Genomic DNA, 15,049 nt, shown 5'->3' with positions numbered 1-15,049 from the left:
CAGCATTTCGCCAACAAATCGTGGAGAATGGCAGAACGGGGGGTGGGAGAATGTTCACAGTTCGCAATGAGATTTTGCCAGACATTCAAGGATATGGACAGCTGTTTTGTTAACGATGGGATCCCGATCCAGATCCAGAAAATTTATACACCTGCTCCAAAAAGAGCAACCCTTTCGGGTCGGTCCCTTATTTATGGGCCCTCTAGTCGGCCATGAAGCAACATGAAAGCGAAAGTGTTTCTAATGCTCTTAGCCTGCCTTCCTCAATGAGCTGCTAATTTGAGAAAGGACCCATAAAGAACGAGAGAGACGCACCGCACCGCACCGCACCTGTGGCTGCCGTGGCTGTGGCTGTAGCTGTTTTGGCCATTAAAACGTTGCGCATGGCCTGGCAGTATACTTTATTTGTCAATTAATCAAGTCTCGGGTTCTGGTTCAATTAAAATTTTATATGGCCAAACAAAAAAAAACAAAAAAGCGTTAGAAGAAGCCTTGCGCCGCCAATTGGCCAAAAGGCCTATCAAATTTTAATTGGTTTCAGGTGCAGCAGGCAGGCGGCAGACAGCAGGTAATTGAGAGCTGTAAATATTGTACCCTCATGTATGTGTATATGAAAGAAAGCTACATATCCTTGGATATCTGAAAGGCTTAAGTTCAATCTCGAATGAACCGAAACGTCTTACGGGGTGGGTTGCCTAATCACACCCCATCCGAGGAGTGGAATTTAAATAAATGACCCACATCACAGGAGGATACTATACATGTTTTGTATAACATTTTATGGCCATAAATCTCTTCTATTTGATTACATTAACCCGTTACTCTCTCTCTCGCCCTCTGCAGTGCTACCAAAAAAATACCCAAATCAAAAAGTGTTAAACAAAAGAGCGAAAAACAACAAAAAAAAGAGTCAAATTTAATTTGAAAGCGAGTCGCTTTGCCCTCTGTTACACACTGATTCTCTACAATTCTCTGCCCAAGTTCTCCCTCCCCTCGTTGCCCCTCCACCCAACCCTCCTCTAGCACTGGTTCCCTTGTTTGCATTTGTTTCGACTTTTACGGGTATTTTCATTGTGCATTGCTTCTGGGTGGCAATTTGTTTTCCCCTATTTTTGTTTTTTTTTTTTTTTTTTTCTTTTTTTGTCTGTTTTTTGCTAGAATTTTGCTCTGCTTGCCATATGATTGCTCTGTCCACTGACTCTTTATGGATGGTGCGGGGGGGCACAGGAGTACGGTTGCGTTTTGGCCACAACCAAACCGTTGATTGTTTTCGTTGGCAGTCCTGTTGACGGTCGCCCATCAACGTTCTCTGCTCTGCGGAGCTCCTTGCATAGATTTGCGACGTCTCCCTTGGGGGAAATTCCAAAGGGAAAAACAGTGAGAGAGCAAGAGGGGTGAACATATACGTATGTATATCATTATGGTATTACTTTTTCGTTTCCGTTTCTGTCTCTGCAGTCCGTTTCATTTATTAAATCACCCTCGTCAATCAAGTTCTTTGAATGTCGGTCCGTCGCTCGGTCTGTTCGTTCTTTCAGTTTCAGTTATGCTTTTTTGGTGCGTTTTTTTTTTTTGTTGTTCATGCCTCCACCGACATCAGAGATTACTGTGTTTAATAAAAAATTAAGTGCACGGTGCAAAGTTGAAACATTGGCCATAAGCTATCAGCTGAAAATCACTCATACGCCACTAGACCAGCCCAGACCAGCCCAGCCCAGCCCAGCCCAGCCATTGCCGATGCGTGTCACGTTTCAATTGTTTCAATAGGGAGCTCCAGCTCCGGCCATGTGATGGGGTTGGGGTTGAGGTTAGGGGGTTCTCTTGTGCTCTTGTGACGCGCGTGTGTGTGTGTGTGTGTGCGTGTAAAATGTAGAAAAAATAAATATTAAGATATACTACGAACACATGGAGAAAAAACCTTGTATATATATGCCCCATATATGTATATAGATATAGATATATATCGCGTATATTGGCAATGTGGCATGGCGGAGAAGCAGCAGCAGCAGCAGACACGGTCATGCCAAGGACAAATTCCGACAAGTGTGCGGACATAAATGTCGTTATCATTAGGTGGCCAAACACTCGAAAGAGCAGAGGGAGCAAAAGTAGGGCAAATTAAATATTGAATGCCATGAATGATTAAATGCAAGCTCATCAGGGGAATTCCCATTCGACTTTCACCACTTCCCCCCACCGCCGAAGTCTGGCATTTGGGAGAAGAGAAAATTGAAGATTTAACCTTTCCTTAGACTAGGATTTAAAGTTAACTTTTTGAAGTAAGTATTTAGGGGGCACCAAACCAGAAACCAGAAACAATTTTCTGTAAGCCACATTTTAGCGAATAAAAAGCACGAGAGCCAAACTTCTTCAAACCAAAGAAATGTAATGCCAATGCCAGCAAAACAGCACTTAACAACTACACACACACAGGCTAGGATGAATGCATGCATGCATGCACCTTGAGGCGCCACAAACTAGCATCGCCAGCTGCCGAAGAGCAAAAAGCGTTGGTGGGGCGGTGGCGAGGGATGCAGGCGAATAAAAAGCCATTGTTGATCCATCTATCAAAACGGGAGAGCACAGCACAGCCCCCTGTTCCATGGGGCACAAGTGGGGGAGGGGAGGGTAAAAATCGTAGCCATGTCGAACCGCAGCGAAACAAACAGCAGCAACTGTGAGAACTGTGAGGAGCAAAGTTCAGGTGGCACACAAAGAAAAAAAAAAAGGTGCAAGTGTTGGCCAAAGAGCAAAAACACGAGATCCCGGGCCACGGCACGCCACGGCAAGGCACGGCACGGCACGAGAGTTAAATGCAAAAAAGCCAGCGGCGGCGGCTATCAACTTTCAAATTATTAAAACCCACAAATTTACAAAGTTCCACCCCTCGCCGAAGACGAAGGGAATAAAGTTTTGTGCCTGGCGTCAACTTAATTATTGAATACCGACCGTCGGCTTTTTTTTCCAGAACCGCACCTGCACCTGCACCCGCACCCACACCCGCATGGCATCCGGGCACTCGGAGAAGCAGGTGTGTGTGTGGCAAGGCAAACGTTTTGTATATTAAATATCAGGGACCAAGCCGGCAAGTCGGTAAAATGTTTGAGAACATTTTAAATTGAAAAACTTTTGACCAGCACACAAATTAAAAAATAAAAAATAAACCGAGTATAAACTTCGAGGAAATGAACAACAGCAGAAGCTGGCAGCAGGCAGCATCAGAGCAGAGGCAGGGGCAGTGGCAGGGGCAGGGGCTGGAGGTGGAAGTGTAGAAATCATTAAAAAATAAATCTCTGCATCAGGCTTAAGAGGCTTGAAGTGAGATTGCCAATATCTATGGCCTGCCCCGAGCAGAAGTCACGTGCTGCACAAATTGATTGCAATACGCAGTGGAAAAAAAGACAGAAAAATACAAAAAGAATACAATACCGGTGCGTGGCCCAACAAGAACAACAGCAACAACAACAAAATATTTATGAATACATTTTGTCGCCAGTGGCGCATTTCAATTGTTGTTTTGGCAACGCGTGTGGGTGTCGTGCCACAACATCCTGTAATATTAAGCCCATTGTAAATCACATAAAAGTGTATGTGGAAATTAACTTTAATTCATGCCAAGCCAAACGATGAAATGCAAATAAATGAGCTTAATTAATTGGCGGCAAATGTGTCAGCTGTTGACTGTTGAACGGATTTCATTTTTCAGCCCAAACCCAATCCCAATCCCAATCCCAATGCCTTATGCAAATGTGGAAGCCATGGCAAATAATTGGTAAATTCTCCATCAAATAAAACATTAAATTGATCTTTAAAGCAATTAACTTTTATGCATGTCAAAATTAAACAAATTACTGTCGATTACTGGAAATATATTTATTTACTTAAAACGCAAATTTACTTTAATCTTAATTGATTTTTAAAACTAAACATTTCCTAACATATACAATTTGAATTGAAATATTTGTTGCATATACATATGTACATAGATGGAATATAAATTTCTTCTGTTTCTTAAAATTTCTCTTTTATTTCGACTTTAAATTCCAGTCTATAAAAGCGCAGTACCCATCGCTCAATGCCCTGGCTGCATGGTGCCCCAAATGGTCTCTTTACTTAGTCCGACCAACGAAACGACTATTTAAAAAGGCAACAGCCAATTTCATGACTTTTCCATACAAGAAGCGACTGGCTGGCTGGCTGGCTGGCTGCTTGTTTAGGCCGGGGCCGAGCAAACAATTCTCAAACAATTTTTGCTTGTTCAGCCAAGGCCAAATGCCAAGACCATCAAAATGAATTTGAAAGCGCACCTTAAAGTCAAGGCCAATACCAGAGTGTTTCATCTCTTTTTAAGCGTTCGACCATTCGACCATTGGCCAGAAAGGGGTACGAAGCAGTCCATCTGCTTCAAGCTGTTGGCTTTGTCTGGGCTGGTCACTCACTTAACTTGATGCTTTGGGCCGGGACCGGGGCCAATTGGCCACCCACCCACCTGCCAACTGCCCATCGCTGGGCGGGCAAAACCGTTTTATGGCGGGTGGCGTTTCATGGCTACAACTCAATTTCGTGTTTAACAACTAAAAGTGCACGCCAGTTGATGGTCTTTGATGGCAACTAAACGGAATACATACATATACAGGATATACTCCACACCAAAGTTGCCTTTGGTGTTGGGTTTTGTTCGCATTATGCAAAACTGGTAGCCCATGACTCGCGGTCGCTTCCGCGTTTCCTGCATATAAATTCCATTCAGCCCTTCTGCCTCATCATCGTCATCATCATCATCGGTCTGCGGTAAGGCCAAGTTTATGGACGCTCATCGTTGAACAGTACCCTGTTCTGTTCGCTTTTGGCTAAAAGTATTAAAAAGTTGGGCTTCCAATTCTTTTATTTTTGTTCGGTTTGTGGTGCGCCTTTGATCCGGGAGGCGGCAAAACGAACTGCAAACGACAGCCAAAAATAAAACGCCAAAGAACCGATGTGGGCCACAACCAGACCCAGACTCCGAAGAAGCTCATGGCAATGCAATTGCCTTCAACCCCGCCCCGCCCCGCACCAGTTTTTCTTTGCCCTTCCTCCAGTTATCTCACTCGAAGGATGGGCCGCCCTGTCTGCAGCTGCCTTAGCTGGCGTGAAAATGGTGGATTTCAGTTGTATTAATTTTTAAATAGTCTTGTGGCCCTCTGCAATCCACATTGAACACGGCCACGGAATCCGGGAGAGCCCTGCTGGCATGTCTGCTGCTGTGCTGATACGCTGCTGTGCTGCTGCGCTGCTGTGCACCATGTGTGTGTGGAGTATGGCATGTGGCATGTGGCAGCTGCTCTTTGCCTCTGGCTCGACTGGTCGCGGAACGCGCACAGTGAAAAGCTTTTACTTCTCTCTGCCAAAGGCTTGTGTGTGTGTGTATGTGCTCGGGAAATCCATCGTCGAATGGCCAAAAGTCTCCGAATTGGCCAATATTAAAGCCGAAAGTATGCTGCTTCTGGGCTTTCCTTTATCGAACTTTTGCCATCGACTGATCAGATATTAACATGCATAAATCATTTCATCTCTGATCAGCCTCGAGCCTTGAGGTATGAGCCCCCCCGCCTATCACGAAATTTATGATTCCCGCTGGGCAAGAGAGAAAATGGTCCCACATGCTAAGCCGACAACTTGTTGGACCCTTCGGCGCCCCGGACTCGCTTTGATTTGTGGCCAAAATGGTTGGCATTATTAAGGCCTTAAGGTGCCATGCGAGTGGTGCGGATGGTGCGCGTTGGTGCGCATTGGGTGGCTCCTGATGGGCCCCATTTGTATGCAAGCTCACGAAACTGGAGAGCGAAAAACTTATAGCCCAAGGGGTAGATGTAAGTTTAGTTTAATAGTTGCTCGAACGCGAGTTTTTGGCAACTCTAGTCGCGTCGCGTTTTAATGCAAATTAAAACGTTGCCGGCGCCAAAAAGTTGTTCGTGCTCCATCATTTTCGGCGCAGCCAAGGATTAAATTGAGCCAGCAGACGCCAGCAGGAAAGAGTCACAAGACCCCAGTCCCCAGCTCCAAGATATCCCGATTCTGGAGGCACTCATTCAGGGGCGAACAAATGGTTGCTGGCCTCGCACTTCTGCCGATTTTGTCACACGTCGTCTGGCACTTTGTAGCCGCATAACAAAAGCCGTCAAGAGGCGGCCGGAGTTGGTTAAGGGTCTAGTCTGGTCTCGGCCATAAACTTGATGGCCTAATGTCTGGGGACTGAGCCATTAACGCACGCTTAATTAGTTTTGGTTACAGGAATATGGATATTATTCAAGTTAAGGGTACTCGTAAGTATTTTTATGTACATAAATACTTAGTACGTACACATAAGTATATGTACATACATATGTACCCATGTACATACATGGTTTTAATGGAGTCTTTTATTAGAAGAAATTTTGAGGTTATATATTTACATATATATTTTTAACCATAGATTAGTTCTCAAAGTAGAAAACGTTAAGAAAAAATTAACTTTTTTACTATATACAAATATTTGATCTAAATTTATTTTATAATTAAATCAAAATATATTTCAAAATTTAATTAAATATTTAGATATGTCTATGTATGCAAATGTATTTATTTATTTATATTAAATATGTTTCTTCTTATTATTATTTTTTTTTTAATTTTTATTAGAACTCAGTTTCACTCAAACTTTGATCTAATATTATTAATATTTTGTATTATATTATTAATACTAAGTATGTTTTATACATTATTTTAATTTTTATTATTTAACAAAATTTTTTTATTTTTAATTGTTTTGTTTTAATATATGAGGGCTTCTCTCTCTTTCTTTCATAATAATGCTCTTGAATTTTACCAGTTTTTGGTTTATTTCTGCCTAAATTACAATTAAATCTCACAAGCCTGTGATACCACTAATAGAGGTCGTATGTAGACTTTAGTCGCCCACTATACGTATCTCAGAGTAGCACGATGTTTCTTCTTTGTTCCATCTCTCGATCTGCTCCTCTTTACACTCTGCGAAACTCTCTTCTTCCCTGCAACACAGGACGACACATACTCTCAGGCCACTCCAATCAACAAATACAAAAGACTTGTTTTCAATAAAGTAAAAGAAATGCGGTTTCTAAAGTGCTGTCTACATTCTACATGTTACAGATCCCACCATCCTTCAGCTTAGAAAGAAAACCACAATGTGTATGGATTGCAAATTGATAGGAATTTTAAATCGTGTCGATGCAATGGCGACCCCTAAAGATACATGTATCCAGCCAAGTGTTGAAGCTTTCTACCATTTTTATGTAATTCTATTTGGTATGGTACTATTTCTTGGCTTTAGATCTCTATATTTATTTAATGACCCCAAATTTGATGATTCATAGGAGTGTTCTCCTTGGGTTTACCTCTCGAAACATAATCAAGTTGCATGCATCGTTTCGCTCATCGCTGAATATGCAATAAAATGCTGAAACGAATTCAATTTCCTCTTCGATTTCCTTTTGACATTTTTGAATAGGGATTTCATATGCGATTCCCATTCCCCAATCCTCATTCCCCATTGCCCATTGGTGATATTTTTTTCCGCCTTCAACCATTTCCATTGCCAATTCCATTCGATTCAAATTAAATTTGTGTTTAATTCAATTTAAAAGTATTTTACCCGATTTCAATTCAATTTTCATTGCGATTCTCCATTACGTGGGAGATATTCAGCTTGAGGAGAAACGGAGGATACGGTGTGTAGCAATTGACGGGGAGAAATATCCAGCGGCCTTTGACACACCACCGACTATCAGTAGAACCTGCCTGTCTCATCCTCTTCTCTGTAGCCGCCAAAAACCAAAGTCTTTGTCAATTTCTACTTGGCATTTTGGCTTTTGCGGTTGTTTTTCCAAAAAGCAAGAGTATTTGCATTATCCGTCTCGACTCTGACACGGGGATTTCCTGTGGAAATGCCTCGGTTTCTGTGGCCTGCTTTGTCTGTGGTTTTTCCCCCGCGTCTTCCCTCTCCCGCTCCCTGTTGCTGCTGCTGCTGCTGCTGCTGCTGCTGCTGCAATCTCTATTGTTGCTATTGCTATTCCTATTGCTGTCGTTCTTCATTTCTGTCTACTCTGTTCGTGAGCAATTTAATTGAATTATTTGTAAAGCCTTGGCCTGCTTCTTGGGCCCTAGTTCTGGCTGGGGATCTGTGACAGCTGCTCTAATTAGTTGGGCAAAGGCAGTGGCAGTGGCAGCGGCAGCAGCAGCAGCACTAGCAGTGACAGTGGCAAAGGCGTTTAATTAGCTCGCCTTCAGCTGGAAATTGAGGTGAACCGCAGCCAGCAGGGTTAAGCTCCTTAACAAGACGACAGCCTAGAGGGCATTAGGTACTGGGAGAGTGGATTCAGGCAGTAGGAAGGCAGCTCTCACTCAGGCACTCGAAGTGCCTTGTCAGAGCCATCTATTATGGCCAAATTGAATTGCTAACAAGCTAGGGAGTCGTCCAGGGGTGTCGTGTTGTGTCGACAACAAATGTCATTCATCCAGCAATCCGGCAATCACAGCATTTAAATTAATTTCACGTGCCATTTTTGCCTCCTTCTTTTTTGTTGCTGCTCCTGCTGCTGCTCCTGTTGTCTGGAGCCTGTGGATAATGCCAGGCAGCAATTTAATGATTCAGCGAATATCTGGCTGGGTGGCATTGTCTACCAGTCCTGGGGGGTGCGTGCCAAATCCTTAGCTATTCATCCTGCGTGCTGTATAAGCAGTCCCCAGGCGGCTTCATGTTGCCATCAGAGATGATCAGAGCTGTACGGTACTGGCACTGTGACTGTAGCAGGGTGGAACAGAGGGAGGAATCACAATCACTACTGCCAGGATGATTTCTGTTTAACATTTCGAAGCGTTTAATCGAACAATTAACAACTTCCCCACCGACAAATAATTGATAAATGATTCATGATTAATTTAAATACACTTTAAAGTTTCAACCGACATTAAGGGCTTTAAAGAGCAGGCTCAGACTCGGGGAAAGTCACAGGAAATCACTTGGCAAGTCACGTGGCACGGCCTGCAGCTGAGAATCGTTCACGGGCAATTTCCATCTTGGCAGAGCTTGTTATTGGCCATGGCCTAGACTTGTGCGGCTGTCTGTCATGTCTGTCAGTTATCAAAAAAAAAAAACAAAAAAAGTCTCCCATAAACACGTCGCACACGTATGCGCCATTTTAAAAATGGCGTCAGCCTCACTTCCGCTAAATTGTTGTCGTCGCTTTGGTTGCTCCTCCTTGAGTGCTGGTGCGGGCCAAAGGCAACAACTGCATTTAAATTCAATTGAATCCAGATGCTTATGAAGTCGTTAGAGAAAAGCCCTCCTCCCCCGCACACACCACACTCCACACTCCACACCCAATGCCCAAGCCTGGCACCAGGACTCCTCCACAGACCGTCACAGACAATATTGTCACATCGTCGAAAATAATTGCCGGAAATACAAAAGGAAGGCAAGACGCAAGGCGTAAGGCGCACAAATAGAAACCAAATCGAATCGAATCGCATCGAGGAAGAGAATGAACGGAATCGGAATCGTAATCGCAATTGGAATTCGGAATAGATTTCCAATTTTCTGAACATCCATTCCCAGTAGGCGGTTAGGAAGGAGGAAGCACCGCAGGGAGTCCTTGTCATTGAGGCTTACGTGGCGTATACTCAACTATAATTAATTACGACCTTTTGTGTCGTCTCTGGCTGGTGGAAGCCTGGTGGAAGTGGGAGTGGGAGTGGGGATTGGGATAGGATTGGATGATGATTTCAGTTCTTGAGTGGCTTCTTTTCAATTCCAATTGTTTGACTCCTCTGGCGCCGCTTTCTTGCCCGCTGCTGCCGCTGCTGCAGCCTGCAGGTCCCATTGTCGGGTCCCATTGTTGGGTCATTGACTGTTTGGGGAAAATCTCCGGGCTGGCTGGCCGGCCGGCTATAAAAACCCGCATCGATAGCCTGGCTAGCCACATTCATGCACTGCCAGTGCAACAGTTCACAAGGAGGCACACGACTTTGCAGCAACTTTGCTCTAGGAACTACTAAAGGATGGCCCAACTCCATCTGCTGCTCTACTGTACCACAACTCTGCTGATTGCCAACGCCTTGGTGCTGACGCCGCAGCTCCTGAGCGCCGCCTCTGTGGCCGATAATGAGCAGGGGGGAATCATCGGCAAATCGAAGACATCCTTCCCCTTTCCGCTCGACGACGATGTAGAGGGCGTGGAACTGCCCATGGAGGTGGACCAAGAGGTCACTGTGGACCAGCGACAGTCGCAGCAGCAACAGCAGCAGCAGCACTCGCTGCCTCCTCCCTGGTTGGAGTTTGCCGAAGATACAGCCCCGGTGGCAGCGCCCCCATCGCCCAAGCACCGGCTGGGCGGCCACAAGCATCCGACCGTCATCAAGCATCCGACGAGCGGCTTCCACAAGCTCTCCTCCCACGGCCATCGCTCCTGCTACGTGGAGATCACCAAGCATGTGGAGGGCATCTGCCAGTCCATGCCCCTGGGAAGTGCCTGTGTGACCGATGACTATATGGTCATCTACAACGATGGCAACTGCTCCACTCAGTAGAGAGTATCCCACTTGCTCTTTTTTTTCTTAGTATAACCATTTTGTATGTGCCATAAGTGTCTAAATATGCGGATGGGAGGAGTACGACTACCTGATGTGCGTTTCACAAAACAAAACCAAACAAAACCAAACAAAGCCAAACAATCCCATACAAATTGTATAAATAAATCAATATACACACGAGTACCACAAAATACTTACAATATACTCGTATATGCATTTAGTAACATTTCTTATTATTGAGATCGATTATTAAATTCCTACCTAATCTCTGAATTTGAATCATTTTTAGTTCAAACAACAAAATAAATTAAAATACAAATTAATTTAAACTAAATCGAAATCGAAACGTTATAATAATAATAATACAGAATAATTTAAAAAAATAAAAAAAAAAGCTTGCCAGTTGGCATTTCAGAGATTTCTATCTCAGTTTTGGCCATATCGTAGGCTTGGGCGGCTTTGCGCCCGGAATGGTCGATGAATTGCCACTGGCCACGCACTGGGCCCCAAACAGCTCCAGCAGCTGAGGCGCCCGGAAAAAGGAGGAACGTTTCCAGCTGGCCGGACCCACGCGATCCATATGATCGTAGATAACGCCAGTCGCGTCTAGGACCCGAAACTGCTCCAGCAGATGCTCGTCCTGGCCCAGGTCATTGCCCCAGAGGAAGATCACCTGTTTCAGGTCAAGAGCAACGCTCAGCAATTGATGTTTCTGGGCAAAGTTCTCCACGTGCAGGGCTGTGCCCAGGATATCCGCCGAATGGGCAAAATTGACGGCCTGCTGGAAGCTCTGGGCCCTGAGATCCATGTATGGATCCCATATGTTGGACCGCCCAATGCTCATCAGGATCGCGGGGAAGACCTGCTGCTTGAGCCGGATCATAGTGCAGATGTCCGCATCGAAGCTGGCAAAGATCAGGGGACGGCCGCAGCCATAGCGGACCGTCGTCTGCAGGATTCTATCCACATAGACATTCTTGTTGAGGCTCTGGGTCGACTCCAGGAGACCCGAAGCCATCAGTTGCGGCCACTTGATCTCCACCAGCAGGCCCAGTGACTTGGGCAGGGCCTCGTACACCTCCGAGAGCTTGGGGAAGATTCTTTGGCTCTGGCTGGAGTCCCTCAGGTTGAGGTGGGTGTATTCCTGCAGGCTCCAGCGCTTCAGGATGAACACGCGACTGGCCTTGAGCTCCGCGTAGGTTAGCTCCCTGATCAGCACGTAGCGCAGATCGAAGCGATCCCTGATCTGCTGATCCTTGCCGGACGTGTAGAACCCGAAGCCATGCCAAACGACAGGGACATAGTCCTTGGTTAGCTGCACGTCGAGCTGAACCATGTCGCCCTTGGCCTTCATCACGGCCAGGAAGCTTTCTATCGTGTTCTCCGTGAGGGTGGTGGAGGCCTGATAGTAGCTGGCCCCCAGTCCCCGATAGCCCACATCCATGGTGGGCCAGTTGTCGGGCCAGTAGTGATGGAAGCTCTCCCTCAAGTTGCAGGCCTCCACCTTGGGCATGGGCAGCACCACCAGATAGGGCAGGCTCAGCTGTCCAATGGCTATGGTCTGGAGACTGGCGAAGATCGGGAGCTGCAGCGTGCCGCGACTTCCCCGGATTTGCTCGGGAAAGATGTAGACCTCGCCCAGGGACTGCTTGCTCCCCGTCTGATAGATGGAAAGGCGAAAGGCGTTGTAGATGTCCAGGGGCTGGCTGATGCGGAAGATCACAATGGAGCCCTGGCTGTACTTCACTCCCAGCGCGGACAGTGGACGGAACGAGGAGTGATTGTAGGCATATTTGGCGACCTCAATCCGGGAATCATCGATCACGTTGAGGGGCGTCAGCGCCAGTCGGAGCTTGGCCTTGCTGCCGACCCCAGAGATGACCATGTGATCTTGCCACACGAACTTCAGCTCGATGACGTACTCGTGCTGCAGCCAGCCGCGCTCCAGGTGGAAGCCACCACCCACCGATCGGGGATAGGCTTCGCCGAAGATGTCCAGGCCGGGGGATCGATAGATCTCGTAGGTCTGCATCATTCTGGCCACCTTCTGGCCTTCCCAGCTTCGCAGAATCCGCCTGCCCTGGCCATTCTTCGCGTAGATCAGATACCGATAGTAGAACCGTTGGCTGGCACAGACCCACAGCCGGAGATACCACTTGGTCCTGGCCCTGTCCTGCGCCTTCAGCGGAACTGCCTTCTCCAGCTGCCAATACCCGAGGGCGGCATGATCCCCGCTAACGGCAATATACTCGTCGGCAGCCAGGCGAATGTTGTGCCTCAGCTCCAGACTGAAGACCCGAAAGAGGGGCACACAGATGAAGCTGCGACCCGAGACCTGCCCGGCTGGCTGCTGCTCATCGTCGAAGATCTTGAAGGCCTGCAGCTTCTCGGCGGCAAAGACAAGCGTTTCATTCAGTTCCGTTCGACTGGTGGTGGCATAAGACAATGGCAGGGGCAGCAGCAGCAACAGCAGCAGCGGCATAAACAGAAACAGCAGTATGCTAATTGATTTTAACACATTCAACAACACACAAAATCGATACATTTTTCCTCATTCCACACAGATTTTGGGGGCAGCAGGCACACCATCATCATCTCGCCAAAGAAACAAGTTTTCTCTTTCGGATAAAAAAAAAGAGGTAAAGCGCCAAAACTTAAAGAAAGAAAAAAACGAAACACGAACTCGGACGCGGACGCGGACGCTGACGCAGACACGGACGATGCGGATGCGGAGGCAACTTGACCCAACGATGACAAACAAACGAATGAAAGAATCTCTTAAAGCTCAGCATAGTTTTGTTGTCATCGAAATTGAATTTTGGATTTTGGTATTGATATTTCGAATCGAAGATCTCTGTGGATGCCCTCATCGTGGATTAATAAGTCAGCGCCGGCCAGCGAGCCCACTAATTGAGTCGGAAGGCGGACTTCGGGGCCTAATGATAGCCCGAGCAAATAGCAGGTGGGTTAATTAAAGCATGATGGAGATATATGTCCATAAAGTTGATTTTAATGGGCAGTGAAAACCTTTCACTCAGAGAAGATCATATCATTTATTTTGATGGCACCCCGCGGCTCTGGTACTGCGAGGGTATCTGAAATTCGACTTGGGCTGAACAATTCTCTCATTGTTTTAAGTTATTCGCATATTTTTCGACCAAATTTGGCATATATGTAAATTTCTGGCTAAAGAAAGTTTGGGCCACGCGAGAGAGAGAGAGAGACCACTACTGACTGCTTCAGATATTTTCATCGTCGATCAGAGGCTTGAGATAATGCGGATGGTATTCCAAATGAAGATACCTGGCCAGATACCAGCGCTGCCAGGGACCGTGGCTCTGGTTCACACAGTTTTCCGGCTTCGCCACCAGCGTAAAGTTGGCCAATGACAGACGTACCGTCTGAAGGTAGCCAGCGACTGCGTTGAGGGTCTCCTGTGTGGGTTCCTGGGTCCTGGTGTAGATGGCCATCAGATGCTTGAACCAGGGCAGGGAGCAGTGAAGTTCCACGGCATAATTATCGTAGTCCGTCATGGTGATGCGTGTCCAATAGAGATTCACTGGAAACATATAAAGCACACATTAATCAAACATAGACATCAAATCATTCGAAGTTGAAGTTGTCTATCGCTTACGGCCGTCGAGGTAGCATCGGGTCTCTCCCCCTGGATTGGTCCCATAAATCCACCAGCCGCCCTTGATCTTAAATTCCCCACATATCAGGTTTCAGTTATTAGCGATCCAACGCTAGATTGCTTATCAATTTTCAAGATCATCCAATATCACTTTCTCACCTTCTCTGTGTCAACTGGAAATTCTTTGTATAGACATTTCCACGCCCCGCTGGCACAGGCCCTACCGATTGGTGACAGCAGCAACAGCAACAGACCCATGCGGAGGCATAGGCACTGGCACTGGAATTCCCACTGGCTCGTCCTAAGCCTCATGCAAATGAGTTTGCGCTCTAATTGGCCATAAACTGAACTGGCTTTAGGCATGGCTTTTACACGACTGCCCCGGCCGCCCAGCCTTTTTTATGGCCCTCTCTTTGCCTTGTGGGTACCGTTTATGGGCCGTGTTTCGGGGCTCAGCATTTTCATGGTGCTTTTACATTCGTCACGATATGCTGCCCCATCAAATGTAAGCGGATCGAATTTTACAATTTCTTTCTTCTGTTTCTTTGTTTCTGTTTAGAGATCAGATCATCATATAGTAAAACACGTCATTCCATTGAGTGTTGTGTTGCGTTGCGTTTGCGTGTGTTTATTTTTAAACGAATGTCTTCAATCAGCACTTTCGGATGAGCGGAATATTCAATATTTGTCTCTTTGTTCTGCCAATCACGCGTGGCATTTGTCTGTTTTGTATTGACATTAAATATATCTTTAAATATTAATAACAATATTTTTTTGTTCTTTTTAGTGTGTACTTTCAAATGGAAATTGCTTGTAAATTTCATTGCATTT

General features: G+C 46.0%; 3 protein-coding genes across 3 annotated transcripts; 1 reads left to right on the top strand and 2 right to left on the bottom strand.

Annotated features, from left to right (window-relative positions):
* The first annotated feature begins 10,005 nt into the window (after nucleotides 1-10,005).
* On the top strand, nucleotides 10,006-10,857 carry LOC6601506. Its single transcript, XM_002026532.2, has one exon. The coding sequence runs from the start codon at nucleotides 10,054-10,056 to the stop codon at nucleotides 10,579-10,581; it is 528 nt and encodes a 175-aa protein (XP_002026568.1). The 5' UTR covers nucleotides 10,006-10,053; the 3' UTR covers nucleotides 10,582-10,857.
* A 135-nt stretch (nucleotides 10,858-10,992) lies between these two features.
* LOC6601505 (glycerophosphocholine phosphodiesterase GPCPD1) lies at nucleotides 10,993-13,129 on the bottom strand. Its single transcript, XM_026992214.1, has one exon. It carries the CDS (start codon nucleotides 13,127-13,129, stop codon nucleotides 11,006-11,008), a length of 2,124 nt encoding a protein of 707 aa, XP_026848015.1. The 3' UTR covers nucleotides 10,993-11,005.
* A 489-nt stretch (nucleotides 13,130-13,618) lies between these two features.
* On the bottom strand, nucleotides 13,619-14,604 carry LOC6601504. Its single transcript, XM_002026530.2, has 3 exons — nucleotides 14,378-14,604; nucleotides 14,219-14,285; nucleotides 13,619-14,143 (listed from the first exon to the last, which is right to left on the bottom strand). Exons 1-3 carry the CDS (start codon nucleotides 14,579-14,581, stop codon nucleotides 13,824-13,826), a joined length of 591 nt encoding a protein of 196 aa, XP_002026566.2. The 5' UTR covers nucleotides 14,582-14,604; the 3' UTR covers nucleotides 13,619-13,823.
* Nucleotides 14,605-15,049: the final 445 nt, after the last annotated feature.

Source organism: Drosophila persimilis, unplaced genomic scaffold (assembly GCF_003286085.1).
Source record: "Drosophila persimilis strain 14011-0111.01,24,50 unplaced genomic scaffold, DperRS2 tig00000715-arrow-arrow-pilon, whole genome shotgun sequence".
NCBI lineage: Eukaryota > Metazoa > Arthropoda > Insecta > Diptera > Drosophilidae > Drosophila > Drosophila persimilis.
The sequence above is the reverse complement of the archived record's forward strand: the minus strand, read 5'-3'. Positions and strand labels throughout refer to the sequence as shown.